This window comes from Hylaeus anthracinus, unplaced genomic scaffold, assembly GCF_026225885.1.
Source record: "Hylaeus anthracinus isolate JK02 unplaced genomic scaffold, UHH_iyHylAnth1.0_haploid 4, whole genome shotgun sequence".
NCBI classification, from domain to species: domain Eukaryota; kingdom Metazoa; phylum Arthropoda; class Insecta; order Hymenoptera; family Colletidae; genus Hylaeus; species Hylaeus anthracinus.
The window spans coordinates 1,397,009-1,415,165 of NW_026535289.1; the positions used below are offsets into that span (position 1 = coordinate 1,397,009).

The 18,157-nt window shown below is 35.8% G+C and overlaps 1 protein-coding gene across 1 annotated transcript in view; it reads left to right on the forward strand.

Annotated features, from left to right (window-relative positions):
- Positions 1-462: 462 nt before the first annotated feature.
- The window catches only part of LOC128895105 (glucose transporter type 1-like), a gene marked incomplete at its 5' end in the record, with an annotated part of 30,038 nt that continues 12,343 nt past the window's right edge, over positions 463-18,157 (forward strand). Inside the window, 5 exons of the mRNA XM_054157387.1 lie at positions 463-702; positions 858-1,070; positions 6,817-7,020; positions 9,435-9,574; positions 15,150-15,179. Coding sequence (XP_054013362.1) covers positions 463-702; positions 858-1,070; positions 6,817-7,020; positions 9,435-9,574; positions 15,150-15,179 — 827 coding nt within the window. The remainder of the gene's footprint in view (positions 703-857; positions 1,071-6,816; positions 7,021-9,434; positions 9,575-15,149; positions 15,180-18,157) is intronic.

Genomic DNA, 18,157 nt, shown 5'->3' on the forward strand with positions numbered 1-18,157 from the left:
AAAAAGAAGCTAATAAATTACAATTTCACATAGTTTCTTTGGAAATTGATCGTTGTACGAATACTTTCTACACCCACTGTATATATAATGTTTAATACATATAGTATATGTTTATATATAAATAAACGTACTAAATTTCAAAAATTTACGTCAGGTACTTTACTTACGAGAAGATCATGAAAATTGCCTCGAAACTGGTAAAAATTGAAGAGCACCCCTCTTAACATTATGTTAATCAATCAATTGCAACAAATGCAGCTCTGGAAGCACCAATATTAAAAGGGTGTCGAATAATTTAAATTTTGTATACTGAGTTGGACTCGGCGAAAATTGTGAACATAACTTAATTCTACACCTAATAATAATTTGTAGAGTCTCGTGAAAACAATTTGCTCGGATATACGTTAACCCGTTTAAAATTGTTCGGGCACGGTGTTCAACGGTTTACGCCGTTTAATTTTATGTCCCAGATATTTGCTCATTACCAAACAGTGGGAGGAAGAAGCACGTAAAGCTTTGAGAAGGTTGAGAGCCAGTAACCAAGTGGAAGAAGACATTGAGGAAATGAGAGCCGAAGAACGAGCTCAACAAGCCGAGTCTCGAATATCGATGACAGAGCTCATATGTAGCCCAACGTTGAGAGCGCCTCTGGTTATTGGTGTGGTTATGCAACTTTCCCAACAGCTTTCAGGCATTAATGCTGTAAGTAGCGCGCACGCTATAAACTCGGGCGTGCATTACAGGCTATGAAATTTGTATTCGCCCCACGGACAACTTCTGTTGTTCAAGTCGCGAAACCGTGCACGATTCACGACGCCGGGGGATGTAATGGACCGTGAAATTGTCGTGTGTTTCAGGTATTTTACTATTCAACAAATTTGTTCACTAGTTCTGGTTTGACAGAGGAGAGTGCCAAGTTTGCAACCATTGGCATAGGTGCCATTATGGTTTGTATGACGTTAGTATCCATCCCGCTTATGGATAGAACAGGAAGACGTACACTGCACTTATACGGTCTTGGTGGCATGTTTATCTTTTCAATATTCATCACAATTTCTTTTCTCATAAAGGTAAGTTGTACTTTCAAGACCCCCCCGTTTCAAGTGTACGCACACTGTCTTTTAATAGCAAACTAATATATCGATACGTCTACACGAAAATTTTTCGTAACTTATCGTCGCATACCATTTTCATATAAAGAGAGCGACAACTCTAATAATTAGAAAATAATATTAGTATTTTGCAATTAACCGTTCAGAAAGACTGCTTTACCGACGTAGAAAGTCTACGGGAATTAGGTCGTCCTAGGACATTAATTACATCACACAGAGAACGTGGATTGTATATAGCTATGTCTTTGTGCTTTGTCACTTCATGCACCTTGGCGAAAGGTGTATCTAACACTTTGTTCACAGCTGGAGTGCAGCACTGCACCAACAGTGAGAATTGGCACCATTTTACGTATATAAACTTGCATTCGATAACTCATTTTACTTTATCCCAGACATTCATGTAACTTGTAAGGTTCTACTCCAATTCCTGCGTGTTATTCCTCATTTGCGTTTCTGAGATTAAGAGAGCACCTGGCATGTTGACATACAACGAACAATTCTTGTTCAAATCGATATCGTGCTTTCGAATTGTTTGATAATATGAGACGTATGCAAAACAGGTGTTACGTCCCAGCTTATCTGTGACTCTTTCTTGGGATCTTCGTCTTCAATTAAAGAACTTAATGGGTATAAACGCAACGCGGCTAGAGGAATTCGGAAACGAGAGCGACGAAGACGAAAGAACTCAAACCTGCGATCCGATTTGGCTTAGTCCGGACTTCTCTAAGGAAGAGATAGATTTCTTGAACAGTATCGATGAGAAAATGGAGGTACAATTCCTTTCCAATTAACCCTCGTAATGCCTGATTCATTAACCTTTGGAATGTTGCTGGGGCGTTTTTCAATCCGAACGGCATGCGAACATATTCATAGTGTCCGTCTGGTGTGGAAAATGGCGTTTTTCCTTGATCTTCTGGTGCCATTGGAATCTGATGAAATCCGTTTGCCAAGTCAAATACCGAAAAATATCGAGCTTTTCCTAATCGATCCAATATATCAGAAATGCGTGGAATGGGAAATTTGTCTTCTATTGTCTTTGCGTTTAATTTGCGAAAGTCAACTACCATACGCCAGCGTTTATTTCCCGCGGAGTCAGCTTTCTTCGGCACTACCCAAAGCGGAGAATTATAAGGAGATTTTGATGGAACGATTATTCCTAAATTTTCAAGATTGCTAATTTGTTTTTTAATTTCTTCTTCTTAAAACGGTGTGCATGAGTATTGCCGTGTATATACAGGGACGGAATCAGTTGTAGGGATCGAATGCGTTGCTGTCTCAGTTTTTTCGAATGGATCACCGGGAACGAAAAATCTGTCGGAAAATTCCTCTACTGCCTTTATTACCAGATTGTGTGCCGCGTTGTCTAAATGATCTATTTTCAGTTTGTCCATGATATTATCTAATCGTTCGTCAGGGGAAGGGTAGCTGATTTTATATTCTCCCAAATCATATGCTTCGTGTTCAGCGAGCTGTTCCTCTAAAAGCGGTGTGAGAGGACGCGGTGGAGGTGCTTGTTCCAAATTTTCCTCAGACTCGTTTTCTAATTCTGGATGTTCAGCGAGGAAAGCCTGCAAGGTTTCTCGTCCCCTTTCGCACGATCGAAGAGCATCGTTCATTGCGGCTGAATTAGAGAATCGTATCGGGTGTATCGGGCGAGTAGTCGTTACTAACGAGCGATGAAAATACGATACAGAGGCCTGTTCTTGTAGGAGATACGAACTACCTATTAGGCCTGATATTCCTGGAGGTAAATTTGAATTTTTAACAACATAAAATAGCGCCCAGCTACCGTTAATTTTCATACAAGTGGCGCCCTCAATATGAATTTTTCCCTTTAATCCTTCTATTTCGAACCGGTCGCGATTAACGACGGGTGCGTCAGGGTGAACTGCGTCTAATTCTACTATGCTTAATACGGCTCCCGTATCAATTAAGAATTCGCCTTCTCCTGCCCCCAACTCCTTCGCTTTGACGCGAATTCGCGGGGCGGGTGCCTCTCGGAGAGAGTCCTCGGGGTCTCGTTCTTGAAGGTTACCGTCCTCGAATTTGAGGAGGTCGCGCGGTCTGCGCCCGCTCTGTTGTCGTTGCGTGAGCGGGCGCCGTAGGAGTTTAAATGTTTCGTCTGACTCCGATTTTCTCTGTGTTGTTGGCGCGGTTCCCTATCTTGTTGCGATTCATCATAGTGTTGCGTACGTCTCGGTGGCGTTTGGTTTCGCGACGAACTCCTTCCTTGCCTTGGTGGAGAAAAATTTCGCTCGTATCTCTTCACTGGAGCGACACGTCGTTGGCGCGTGCGGCCTTGATAGCGTGTCGGTTCGTATGACTCGCGTCGCTCGGTTGGCTCTTCCGACCATAGGCGTCGGTTGTTGTAGGGTGACACAGGACGGGGACGTGGATATCGGTTCTCAGGTTCGTAATAATCGTAATAATCGTAATTGTCTCTATTGTTTCCTCTGTTTCTACTATCTTCCCTACGTAGCGAAGAATTATAACGCGATCTAGTGTATGCGGGGTACACGTTTCTCGGATATTCGTACTCTGTTTCATCGCGAGGTTCGCGCCATTCCATCTTTCTCTTAGGATTGTCGTAGGGTGACGGGGGACGTGCCGGAAGCCCATACGCGTATGTCTCGTTCTTTGATGCAGTAGGTACAATTCGGTCGCGTCTTTCATGCTCTAACGCCAGATCAAATGCCTCGTCTAACGTTTCTGGATTGACTATCCATACCCTAGCGGATATTCTTTGTGGTAATCCTAAAATAAACGCAGTTCGACCTATTTGTTCGATCTCTCGTATATGGTGGGGCGCGTTTTCTTTAAACAAATCTTCGGCACTATTTTTTGCGTATTTTACTAAACGACTAACTCTATGAACGAAATCTATCACCGTTTCATGAGACAACATGCTCAGTCTCTCAATTTCTAATTTGAGTTCTTCATATCCCCGACGTGGAGCGTAGCGCTTTTTCAAAAGGAGCAAAAGGTTTGTAGTATTATTGACGTAATTCCTTTCAACATAATCCCGAACTGGATCGGCTAGATTGTATTTTAATACATCGAAAAACATTTGTTCATACCCGGGCGGAATTCTACTTGCGACCCTTTGCACGTCTCCCATAATTTTTTCTAACGACGTAACTCCCGGTTCAAAGTATGAAACTGCGTCAATAGCGCGATATACTCTATTTTCGTCCTCGCGTTGTCTATAAATCTCACTCGCGGTCGTTTCAAATTCCCTTGACCGTCCTGCATAGGACTGTCCTATCGGCGGGGTTGAAGTGGGTAGGGGAGGTGGTCTTATCTCCGGAGTTGTCATTGTGACGATAATTATTTATGATAATGTAATCTAAAACTCGTTTAAATTTCCTAAATTTAGAAACTGAATACAGATAAGTTTCGTGCTAAGGAAAACTCGCTTCGTTAGCAAGGAAGACGTATCCCACTTCTGACACCAATTTTGTTATCTTAACTATTCGCAATGCGAGGTCGATGAAAAGGGACACCGGCAGGGCCGGATGTAACACAGGTGCACGAAGTATTGTGTATTAATAACGAGGGCCATGAATTATATTTTCAATACAGAATACTTTATAAACCTAGCTTGTACATCTTTTTTAAAAATGTTGCAGTAGTAAGAAGTGATTTTTGTTGGCGTGATTATGTATAATAATATAAAAGATACATATTGCTATATACCACTACATAAAATTTGTTGTTAATTTCTTACTTTCTTCAAGGATAAATTCTCCGTAAATTCTGAAAGATGTCAGTATAAGTTTTCTTGGTCATAAACAAGTATGATTGAATATACGTGGTTTTCAAAAAAAGCATTCAATATTTATATGGTGTATAGAGCACATTGTACTCAGTAAAAAAGCTTTAGTGAACATAGGTCCAATGGTCAACCGTTTCTGAGATATAAACATTTTTGTTTGCTAGTATCATAATTGACTTATTACTGGGTTTTCGATATTTATAGAAGATTTTCCACGCGTCCACCGCTCATTTCTGTACACGAAATTGAAAAAATTAAATTGACGAAATTGTCGGCACTTGAATGGGAACATTCAGAACGCAATTTATAAATACTGACATAAACATCGCATGCGATGGAAGCAAGTAAGTTAATCATGATACTAGCAAACAAAAATGTTTATATCTCAGAAACGGTTGACCTTTGGACCTACGTTTACTAAGGCTTTTTTACTCGGTACAGTGTGCCCTACACATCAAATAAATATTGAATGCATTTTTTTTAACACCCTGTATTATATGAAATTTTGTCACTTTACTAACATTTGGTAAACAGTATTAAATATATTTTAAACAGAGCTTCCTTAATAGATTTGAAATAGTTTATTCTCGTAGAAACTGTATCCAAGTACCGATAATAATATTATTCAAAAATCCCTTTTTGCAAAATCTTTTATAAAGTTGGCCAAATTGATAACACATGGGGCTATCTCACTCAATATTCGATGCTCACTATACAAATAAACATCTCACAGAATTGTGTCATTTGTGTTGATACAATTTCTTAGAAAGATTTTCAATTTTTTAAATCTTCTTAGTAGATTAACTAATTTGATGTTAGAAAAGAGAAAGCTCTACGTGTTGCTAGCTGTCCAGTTTCGTGTTCTATACATTATATTACTTTACAGATGAATACGTTACTTTAGGAACGCCTTATGTTGACAGCTTCCAGAATTTATGTAAAACGGATAGCTCCTCGGAACAGACTTAAAATCAATAACAAACAAAAATATACTATGGTCATTTGAAAATTCAGAAATTCAAAAATTCAAAATTAATTACACATGTGTGTCAACTAGCTACGATGCATGCAGTCCCATTAATTTGCTTAGGCTTAATAATTGTGCTTCTTATTAACCCCTTCCCATCCCCGCCCCTTCCCCTCCCTTTTTCATTAACGGCCTCTTTCGTGACTGCCTGGAGGAGACATTTACTCCCTTTTGTTATTAGTCTACATTCTATCTTGGCTCAAACCTGTCACCCTTTGTCACGTTTAATGGGTCGGGAACCGCGAAACCAAATTTCGATTCTTCCGTGGAATAGAAACTCTCGCATTCACGTTAATGAGCCCGAATGTACAACGTTGCTGCTTTTCTCGCGTTAAAGTCAACTTTCTTGATACGTACGATTAGTCGCGATCCTTGAATCGTTCGAAACGAAAGACACCAACTGCTCAGAGATGCCACGAGAGCCAACGACTTTTTCACTCCTCGTGTCGTTTATCAATGCTAACGCACGACAATACATTTGTACCCTTTTCTATGCAAAGGTGTAAAAGCGTTTTGTGTCTGTCGCGTTTTACCTAATGTTCGTTTTGCGTTCAATCTGATTTGAGGTCTAAGCAACGTGTCCTGGTTACTCCTTGCGTTCAAATAGCCAGTCATGCTTGATCAGCTTTATGAGAAAATAAAACATGATGTTGACTGTACATAAAACAGAGCACGTTCGCATTGTCGCAATCGCATCATCGCCTTGACACAGGGTTGAGCTGCACACTTGCATGCTGTATTATCAGTTTAACATTGAGTTCACTTATTTGTTAGATCTTACGATATTCATTTGTTTTTTTTTGTTTTTTTGTTTTTTTAAATCCTGAGACTGACTCCTCCGGCTGCTCAGGAAAGAAGAACACGATTCTACTGCCTGATAGGAGTTTTTCGGTTATGTGCAGGAAATGATTGACTGGATGTCGTATCTGTCGGTCGTGTCGACGCTCTTGTTCGTAGTATTCTTTGCTGTTGGGCCTGGTTCCATACCTTGGATGATTACGGCTGAGCTGTTCTCGCAGGGTCCTAGACCTGCCGCCATGTCTATCGCGGTACTCGTCAATTGGATGGCTAATTTTTTGGTTGGCATTGGTTTCCCAAGTATGAAGGTAAGAGAACGTCGAGCATCCATATTCGCGCTGTTGAAAATGTTTTTCTTTAAGAGTTTTCATTTCACATAACAGATTATCGTATAATGTCAATGTTTTTTTACGCAACAGTAGACATGTTTCGTGTAGGAGTCTAAACGAAAAGTAAGACAGAAGATTCGAACTTACGATCCTTGGATCCACAGTCGACCGATTTATCTACACGACCAATCCCGTACTCTAAGTTTCGTATTCTCATTTGACTCCTTATTCTTGGGTATGGGAAGCGGGGACACTACAATTGTGAAAACATTTTTCTGCTAGCTTCATTCTCTCATGAGATTGATTGCAATTACTCAAGGGATAAGTTTATAGCCTTTTGAGCCATGAATTATTGCAAAATATTGTCAATTTTCTTTTTAACGTTTAGTTTTTCATAATTATAATTACTGTCAGTAATAAACAGAACAAAAATTTGATAAGAACTTATTCAACTACAGAATCCCTCAACAAGAGGAGTAAAAATTTTATAGTTTGATTGCATTGATAACGTTATTTCCGATGTATAGTTAGAGATACACGGTCTGTCTTAAAAGAAACCAAACTTTTGCTATAAAAAGAAAAAAGTACAAGTAAAGTTTTTACACACACGTTTATTTACTCAAAATAATCTCCCTTTGCCAATGAGACTAAAACCAGCCTTTAGACTTGCTTAGAAATATAACAAAATCCTTAATGAAATTTTAAAATTGTAAAGAAAGCTAATACATTATTCATCATTTTCAAATATTGATATCTATATAAATATATATGATAATCAAGTAAGCATAAATAAGTTGACCATAAATATGGAAAAATGTATATTTAGAAAGATTGTGCGTTGAACGATGCCGAGATTTAAACCTAGGACACTATTACTATCGTACAGCATTATTTAGGATTAACATGTTACTTTATTTATATTTTGGTATTTGATATTCTATGTAAATAATTATTTATATTAGTATTATTAAGATATTTGAGCGAAAAAAACACAATGTTATACGATTTTTTCGTTTAAATACCTTTTTTCTCAACTACTAGACTCAAATGCTAGACAAATTTCGCAGCCAAAATTGAATTCGGCATGTCAAAATCTATAAGAAATCATGTGTGGCAAATTATAAAAAACATTTGAATCTAGGAGCTGAACTAGATTTTGGTGAAAAAGTGGAAGTTCCACCTACATTTTGAAGGTCAAACATTGCCCGCATCACTTTCTCTATATTTGTCCCTTAATCTATGAAGTTTTAGTGTTTTAGTAGTTTTAGTTATCAGAACGTACACTCTGCGAGAAAATTAAACGATCGCTTTATAACTGCCTGGGAAAGCGAACTTCAAAGTTCTGTGATTTTGTAAAAAATAAATCAACGATGAAATATTGTTCGTGAAAAATTAAATGAAAACCACTTTAATTTCTATTGCGAGAAATTTAATTAACGACGTTTCGATTACTCCCATCGAGTGGTCCTCGAGGACTGCGAAACCAATAACGCAAATAAACTGAAAATATTATCACAAGTACAGCCATAATGTTATTATAGATATTTCTATAAAAACGAGAAGTTTGGAAGGTCTCAGTTAGAATCGAAAGAAACTCTATACATAAATTCGAAACGTCGTTAATTAAATTGCTTATAATATAGACGGAACTTGAAGCGATTCATCTTGATCCATTCTGAGAAAATAATTGTACATTTTAAAGCTTAAACTTCAGTTTTCATATCGAGTGATTTCCTCGTGGATGTTTCTCAAAACGATCGTACCATTTCCAAATTGATCGTTAGAACATCTCAAGGTTAAAATCATGCACAGAATTTAACTAATTTTTGTTCTCAATTTTCACCAACTTGTGAAACTTTCGAATGGCCTCTAATTTTGTCTTCTTCTTATCGAAGCTTATCATTTTGTTTTACAACAAAATGAGATATAAATTTTAAACACATGATAGTGGCGACGAATAAATGTGTTACAATTGTTATAACTTTGCAAAAGAAATCGTAGTTTCGAAGAAAACAGGATTAAAAGTTAGACTCTGAATTTTAATGCTTCAATGATATATTTAACTTCTATGTATGAACTCAGAATTGAGGGATTTTAAACGATTTAACGTGATCGGCTTTAAAGTAGTGCCACAATTTTTTGAAAAGCATTATCAGTGAGATTTCTCATTAGGATTTGAAAACTGAAGCCATAAACTTCAGCATCCTCCTTTCCTATAAAAGTACAGAGTGAAAGTCACGTGAGAATTTGGTGTTTCTCAGACGATTATAAAGTGATCGTTGAACTTTGTTGCTAATATTTTACTATATTAACATGAAGACGATTTGACGAATATTTGTTTCTTTTTCTCATCTAACTCTACGTTAACCTCAGTCTGCCTTCGACTGTTACAGACTAGCCTTGAAAACTACACGTTCCTACCATTCAGTGCATTCCTAGCCATCTTCTGGATCTTCACGTACAAGAAGGTTCCTGAGACCAAGAATAAAACATTCGAAGAAATTCTAGCTTTATTCAGGCATGGTAACGACAGGTATGCAATAAACAAGCCACTTAATACCATCCCTAATACGTATAGCAAATCATTAGATAGATAATCTTCAGTTTGGAATCCCTTTCTTTTCTGCTGATTTCCATCGATCTTTCTTAAACGTACAATGGCGGCCAGCTACTTAGAACTGTTTGATGATTTGACAACGAAGTCGACTGACTTTAGCTAAAATTGATTCTCACATGCGAAATTAATAATTACTGTTAAGTATTAAGTAAGAGTGTATTGAATTAATTTTACATTTGACTCGTAAATAACAGGTATTTTAAATTATTGATATAAATATTAATGTGGACAACTATTTAAAATCCAGTTTTGTAATTGATGATAACAAAGTATGACAATTTTGGTACTAGAACGTGAAAAATAAGTAAAGTATAATTAGTAACTAGACTGGATGTTTATCTGAAACTTAAATGAAAGTATGTTTTATTTTCTGAACAGTCTGACACATACAGTGGGTGTACAGAAGTAGTCGTACACCGATCAATTTCCAAAATAACTATGTAAAATTGTAATTTATTAACTTATTTTTTATAAACAATGACATTCTACATATTCTCGGAAATCTCTAGAATAGATAGATAACAAAAAAATAGCTATTTATGTAAGTTGCGATATTAGCAAGAAAAAAACAATTAATCGATAGAAATGTGGAAGCAATAAATATTCGCACAGCTGTTTAAAAGTACTTTACTGGAAACATGATGTTTTCTAATTCGTACGGAGCAATAAACTAATGTGTTTACGTTACAAACTCTACTGTAAATGGCTCGTCATAAGAATCGTACAAATACTTATTGCTTCTGTACTTTTACCCACTTTTCGCATTTTTTTGTTAATTTCACAAATTATATTAACTAGTAAATGTTGTTTGGACCATATCTATCTTAGAGACTTCCGAGAATATGTAAAATATCATTGATTACAAAAAAGAAGTTAAGAAACTACAATCTCACACAAAAGATTTTGGGAAATTGATCGGTGTTCAAATACATTCTACACCCACTGTATTTTATTGTTGATCCACAGTCTTGATTTTTCTTTGGATGAATTAGATTTTCTTAACGAAGTGCATCGATTCTATTAGACGAAGACAAAATTCTACTGGAATATTGTTCTATGCTTCTAAACTTGTCGGTCTTCTCCTTTATCCATCTTTTTCATGTGGCAGACATGAATCTTATAGCTTGTACAAGTGCAGTTCTAAAAATACTTAAACGTTGAGCAGTAGCCAGAAATGTATTATGTTTATTTTTCAATAATTTTATCTGACTTCTTTATCGAAGATATTCTCATTTTAACCAATTTTACATTCTAACTGGATTTGTTCACATTTCACGAACTCAATGAACATTACACACAGCCACAATGTGAGGAAATATTACGAATATATAAAGTATCTCTCATAAGTAATTATACATGTTCGTATGATAGTAAAGATTGCTGAAAATATCCGTCATTTGCGAGTTAAAAATGAAATAAGTTTAACATTCTCTTATATGACATTGGCTGTGTATTAATCATTAATTTCACCCTCGAGAAATGAATTTTACTCTGGCTGTTAGTGTGCTGTGCGAATTTCTTAAACGCAGAAACAAGCTTGTTTGTTTTAATTTGATTTTCCTTTGTTAATTACGGCGCGAGGATACAAGCAAAGAAACTCTGTAACTATCCTTTTGTGAAAATCGTCCGATGTTAATAACGCGTAACGAGAGCATTACGATTTCCTCGCGTACAAAGATCGTATCATGCGCATTCGATGCATGACACGCCGTTGTCGTATCCGTCCACGCCCGTCCACACTTTAGCGGCGAGGCTTAAAATTGTGCGCAATAGTTTAAACATTCGATTCGGATGGGAAGAAAAGGTACATCGTAGCTTACACTTACGAAGAAACAGGAGGCTAGGGGATAAGAGAAGTGCACGTTTATACTCATTAGACTATCGATGAATCTCTATGGACGTTTATCGTGCGCAAAATACGTAATTAATTATGTACAATTAAAAGTAGCCTAGCTCACGAGATTACTCATTGGAGGGATTGAAATAAAAACAAAGAGACACGAGTGCGGTAATTATCTCTCGAACAACATCGAATCACGCAAATATGATATTGCACCGGTACAATACGCTATCGAACACTATTGAGAAGGAAATACTGTAACGACTTCGTATCGAGCAAACAATTACGGCAACGATACTGTGAATTTTATATTATATTGAGCATATATCGCAGCACAATCTTTAAAGCAACATTTTATGTATCACTTAGTCGAGGCAATGATAGCAAATTGCGTTTAACCCGTTTGACAAAAGTGGACACGCTATCAGTTTAGTAGGGCACACTTACGCCACGCAATCGTACGTATTCGCTGCTTAACCGAGGCGGATACGAATTCAACTGTGATAAACTACAAATTCGAATTCTGGAGGGTTGGACACTTCGAAGCAGTGCTAATCGACTCGAACGATTGTAACTGCATAGGCGTGGTCGATAATAAAGCGGAAGTACCGAAGGGGCTGAGCGTCAAATAGTTTTCTCGTTATGAAAGCATAACGTTTTATGAGAGCTATTATTATTAGGTGTAGAAATTGTTGTTGTATTTAACAAAATACGCCTAAACGACATTATTTTTCACAATTACTGTAAATAGCTTAAAGGTCCCGTGTTACAATTCTTCCTTCTGAAACATCATTGATGTTAACCCCTTTTTTATATTATTTTGTTTTATTCTTGATTGGCAATTTTGACCATACAACTTGTATGTCAAAAAGTCTTGTATGCCTTATTAAAATAGAAATGGACTTCCAGTCTTTGTTTTTACTCACTTTAACCGTAGAGGACTACTCTTTTTCTATTCTGAAAATTATAGCTTCAGTTATATTTAAATGAAGTCGTTCATGGTCCTCCAAGCATGAAGTTTATTAGAATGGTTCGGTCTGTAGTTCGATCATTGATAGTTTAGTTTCTCCTGATCGATAAAAAGGAATTTAGTTTAAGAATTATTTGTTAGAAACGTAGGAAATGGAAGTTAGTGGAAGCGATGAATAAAAGAAAATTTTTGGAAAAAGAATATTTTCAGACTTTATTTGTTGTTTTCAATGACGAAGAAAGTTTCTAAATTACTCGTTTCAATTAGTTCTGATGAATCAAGCCATTTTTTTCCAATGGTCTTTAACCCTTTCAGACCTGGCGTCCACGATTGAGGAAGAATTGGAAAGAAAGACCAGTTTTCCACGAAAACTACACTATTGGGATTTTTTTTTTTATTTTTTCCATACTAAGTTCAGTCCAAGTTAACCCTAAAAATTAAATTACATTAGTACGAGAAAAGAAAATAATTCAGGTCTGAATCGGTTAAGTAACAAAACCTTGTTATTTCAATGATGCTGCACATATTCAGTTATTAAGTTATAAGTATATTATCTCCACATTTTTTAAATCACTTAAAAATTTAAAACAAACAAGTTGATTCTATTTTCATTTTAGCTGATGTAGCTTTCAGGCCATAGAATGGGAAATAGCTCTTGTGAGACAGATTGTATAGTTTAATTATTCAAAACGCACTTAGGTACTTGCTAGCCTCTTTCTGAAGAAAACAGATAATCCTTAATCCCTAACAAGTGACTGTTACTAAATTAATAATTTTTTTGGTGCTGCATCGGTGAATTATTAGTTCTTTTCTGAGTTGGATTGTTAAAGTTTCATACACCACTTAATAATAATTGATTAACCGTTAAATACAGTGAGTGTAGAAAGTATTCGAACACCGATCAATTTCCAAAAAAACTGTGTAAAATTGTAATTTATTAACTTATTTTTTATAAACAATGACATTCTACATATTCTCGGAAATCTCTAGAATAGATAGATTACAAAAAAAATAGCTATTTATGTAAGTTGCAAAATTAACAAAAAAAAAAAAAAAAAACAATTAATCGATAGAAATGTTAAAGCAATTATTCGGACAACTGTTTAAAAGTGCTTTACTGGAAACTTTATGTTTTCCAATTCGTACGGAGCAATAAACTAACGTGTTTACGTTACAAACTCTATTGTAAATGGTTCGTCATAAGAATCGTATAAATACTTATTGCTTCTATAATTTTACCCACTTTTCGCATTTTTTTGTTAATTTCACAAATTATATTAACTAGTAAATGTTGTTTGGACTATATCTATCTTAGAGACTTCCGAGAATATGTAAAATATCATTAATTGTACAAAAAGAAGTTAAGAAACTACAATATCACACAACAGTTTTTTGGGAAATTGATCGGTGTACGAATACATTCTGCACCCACTGTACATTATTGATGAACTCTCAGTCTCGCACAAGCAAAGTTTATTACGTCTCGACTCTTTATTTTAGTGTCATAAAAATCTCACAATTCGAATTTAGTACTTAAATATATACAAAAATTTATAACAAATAAAGTATCATGTTTTGCAATGCATTGAGAAAGTAAGTTTTGTCAAAGCAAAGACTTCTATAAATTTAAGGAAAATAAAAAATAAGAAGGGATGTTTTGTCTTTACTATCAACAAAATTATTACTTTTAAGTGATCACCAGTCTAGAAAATATACTTGAAAATGATTATTACTTCAGCTATAATCATTCCATTCCTAGAAATAACACTATTGCTAGCAATGAAATTAATTATTGAAAAATCTCAATGTCTTTCAATGTTGACACCCCCTTGGTACTTCCACTCTACGATTGTATCTAGAAGAAGTAGAATGACGTTTCCAAAATTAATTCTCGCGTGTCAGGGTTCGATCACGAGGAGCGTCGTTGCTTTGCAGGCTAAACTTCGAGATTAACATATTCGGAAGCACACGATTATGAACAGTGCATGTAGAGTTTTTCGAGATTCGTGCAGACAACATCCGTTAACGTAGTGAGAATATCAGCTGCAACAATTTTGAGATTATATGTATACGATACCATGAAACGTACACGATGATTGTTGCATGGTTGTATAGCAACAGTTTTATTGTTCATACTGTCGTAGTATTGTCGACTATCCTCGGCATTTACGTTACACCGAACAGTCTTTCTTGTAACAATGAAGAAGGTACAACATCGTTCTCGTAGATTCGTGAGTTCCACAATAACGTTTATTACAACATTGGTATTGTCTTTTCCACTGTTCGATAATGCAACAAAGGAAATATATTGAAAGTGAAATCGAAGCGATGGGCAATGAAATTCAATGCATCGACTTGCCGAAACTACGATTCGTTTGTTTTACCTTCACCTTGTGATTTATTTTACATTTTCATAAGTATTATGGTTATATATATATATATTCATTTGTAAAACGTGCTGAGCTTGAAGCTTCATAGTCTTATTGTTACGTATTTCTTCAAGGCCAAATGGATATTATTATATTTATTTGTTTAGCATATTGTATATGTATTATTTCAATAAATCGTTATTTAATGGTTCTGGTAATCCTTTAAGTTAACTTCCGTACTATTTACACGACGACAAATTCTGTTCATAATCGTACATATCGTAATTGTGCTTTCTGTGTTATTTGGAGCAGGAGCAGCTTGCGGGACAGCAGACTCTATGGGTGAGTCTTGACAATACATTCCCCCTGTTACTGTGGTGGCTTTGTTACGATACCTATATCGATTTATAAGACTTACCTTTTACTGCATGAGAATCAGTTACCAAAGACACCACTAGTCGTCTTTAAAGAAAGGATTATTTTTTAGCAATTCCAGCTGCTTTTAATTCGCTTCAGTCACTCTGGACTAAAAAGACACGTGACATTGTGAAAATATCTTTGTCAAGTTGAATTTTTTCGCATATTATCGAGCCGTTACAGATAATGTGTTAAATGGTTTATAGTTATCATACGAACTGTTTTTCGTAGATATCTCAACAAATATTGGGTTCATTGTAAAAATAGTTATTATAAAAAATAAACGTAGAGAAATTTTCTACAGAAAAGGTGATATATAAATTTTTCGTATAGGCGATGGTTTACACGTAACAAGACTTTGAAATCAAGTTTGGAAGAATTTAAAATCCGCCCCTTGTGATTCGTCACAGCGGCCATTTTAAGCGTTTGAGTACGCGTGATCTAGTAGTTTTGTACTATATTGTTACGTGTTTACAGGAAAAGACACTGAGCCTGTCAATGAACAATTTTTTTTGTGAGAATACAAACAGATAGCAACAAACAGAGTGTCTTGTCAAATACAATTGGTTAATCATGGAAGTTTTCACAGTCTCGTTCGCGATCTATACATTCCTACCTGATTCGTTATTTTTTATATGAATTATTATTAAAATGAATAAAAGAATGTAGGGAGGTGATTAGGGGATAATATAGATTAAAGTTGAAGATTCAAACTTGTGCTCGACGCGAACGAGTAAATCCTTAACTGTGCGACAACAGCATATTACACCCTTTTTATAGAAAATTTCTTCATTTCTATTCTTCGTAATGACTATTTCTGCAGTAAACACGATAGTTTTCGACAAATCTACGAGATACGTGTAACAGTAACAAATAGATTGTACATTATTTGTCACGACTAAATAAAGTTACACAAGAAATCAGTTTGATAGAGTATCTTCATAATCGATCCCGAAATGACTGAGCCATTCGATGTAGTGAAATGACAAAATTGCGATGTTAATTTCGAAGGTGAGATTGTATGCGCATTAAACTCGAGGCGAGTCTCGACATCGGGAGTATTGCTTCGCAACCGTGTAAAAAAATAATCCTGTCCCTGCCTATTTAAGTGACTACCATAACATCTCGGTACTAACAGCCTGGCATGTTGAAACATCTTTACTTACTATCGGCTCGTGCGAGTCGCCATCTCATGCGCTATTCAGTCAGGCTAACTTAATCGTAAAGAAGGCGAAGATATATCCATAGTTGCATGAATGACTCGTTACGATAAATTGTAATTTATTTCGTTTTTCTTTTGCGAAGATACATTTCACAGTTTCTATAATAGTTCTTCAGGGCTATTATGTGATCGATACCAATGCTTTTAGCAAACTCGAGTAAAGAAAACAAAAGAAAAAAGAAAGAAAGAAAAAGAAGAAAAGTGCAATTCCTGTGACCTGTTGGTAAGATTTCCTACATAACAGCCCCGACTACTACTCGATTACCCTCCTGGAGCCTTGTATTTTACAGCATGCTCCTCTTAGTCTACCAATACCCGATAAATGTTCGACGACAGATATATTCAGTCTTGGAATAATTTTCATGTCGATTATAGTTGGCACGAGTTTATGGCGCTGTACTATGCGACTGCATGTTAGTGCTTACATTACTGTTTGGCGTACGAACCATTTCTAAGTTGTATACAAACGTAATAGATACTTTATTCGATAGGCAAACGCAGAAAGAGCCGCTTTGCATAATCTTCTACCATCATTCGCGTAAAACTAAAAGAAAAAAACAAAGAGAGAGAGAGAAAAGGAAAAGAAAATATGAGATAGAAAAATGAATGAAAAGATTAAAAAAAAAAAAAGATGAGAGATTAAAACGGAGCATGGAAGCAACTTTGCGTCCACGTTCCTCGTTTGATCGTGCAGCTCTTGATAAACTCGCAAGCTACGCCTTTGTTTCTTTTCTACTCCTGATTCTTTTTTTTTCTATGTTTCTTTATTATTGATTCTGCTGGAATAAGGTTTTGCCGAAACATTCGACGAATCGTTATCAGCTTCTATTTATGAATGGATTCCAATCGATAGTCGGTCTATTCGTTGCTTCTGGTTTAGCGGAACTTGATTGAATTTATATATTCGTTTTAATAACGGCCGTACGCTAGTTGAATAAACGACATAGAATTAGTAATAAGAGCCATTTTCTCCTTGTCTTTATGATCGAATGAGTACTGTTTATAAATTTATGACTGTGTATGTTTGACTCTTACGTGTCAGTAAAATGCATCTATGTGACCATCAATATATGCATATTTATATTTATAATCATAAATAGCTTCGGCAAGCCGTTATGAAAAAATCGAAAGCCAATACCGTTTCAGAAGTTTCACAACATTCCTTTACGATTATTAGATTATTACTCATCGATTCTTCTTCCCCTCGCGGCAACCATGCAGCTTGTTCAATAGAAAACGTTGTTTACTTGTGTTGAAGCATTTTGGACAAGCTGTGTATGCAGGAAGAATTGAATAATTAATCGAAGTATTATACACATTAATGATTCGAATTGATAAAAGTCGGTCTCGAAGTTCGAACGAAACTGGCTTGATGGGCATTGGGAATCGGTAACACTCAAACTATTCCTCCAACACGACATACAGTGGGTGTAGAATGTATTCGTACACCGATCAATTTCCCAAAAAACTGTTGTGTGATATTGTAGTTTCTTAACTTCTTTTTTGTAATCAATGATATTTTACATATTCTCGGAAGTCTCTAAGATAGATATGGTCCAAATAACATTTCCTAGTTAATATAATTTGTGAAATTAACAAAAAAATGCGAAAAGTGGGTAAAAGTATAGAAGCAATAAGTATTTGTACGATTCTTATGACGAACCATTTACAGTAGAGTTTG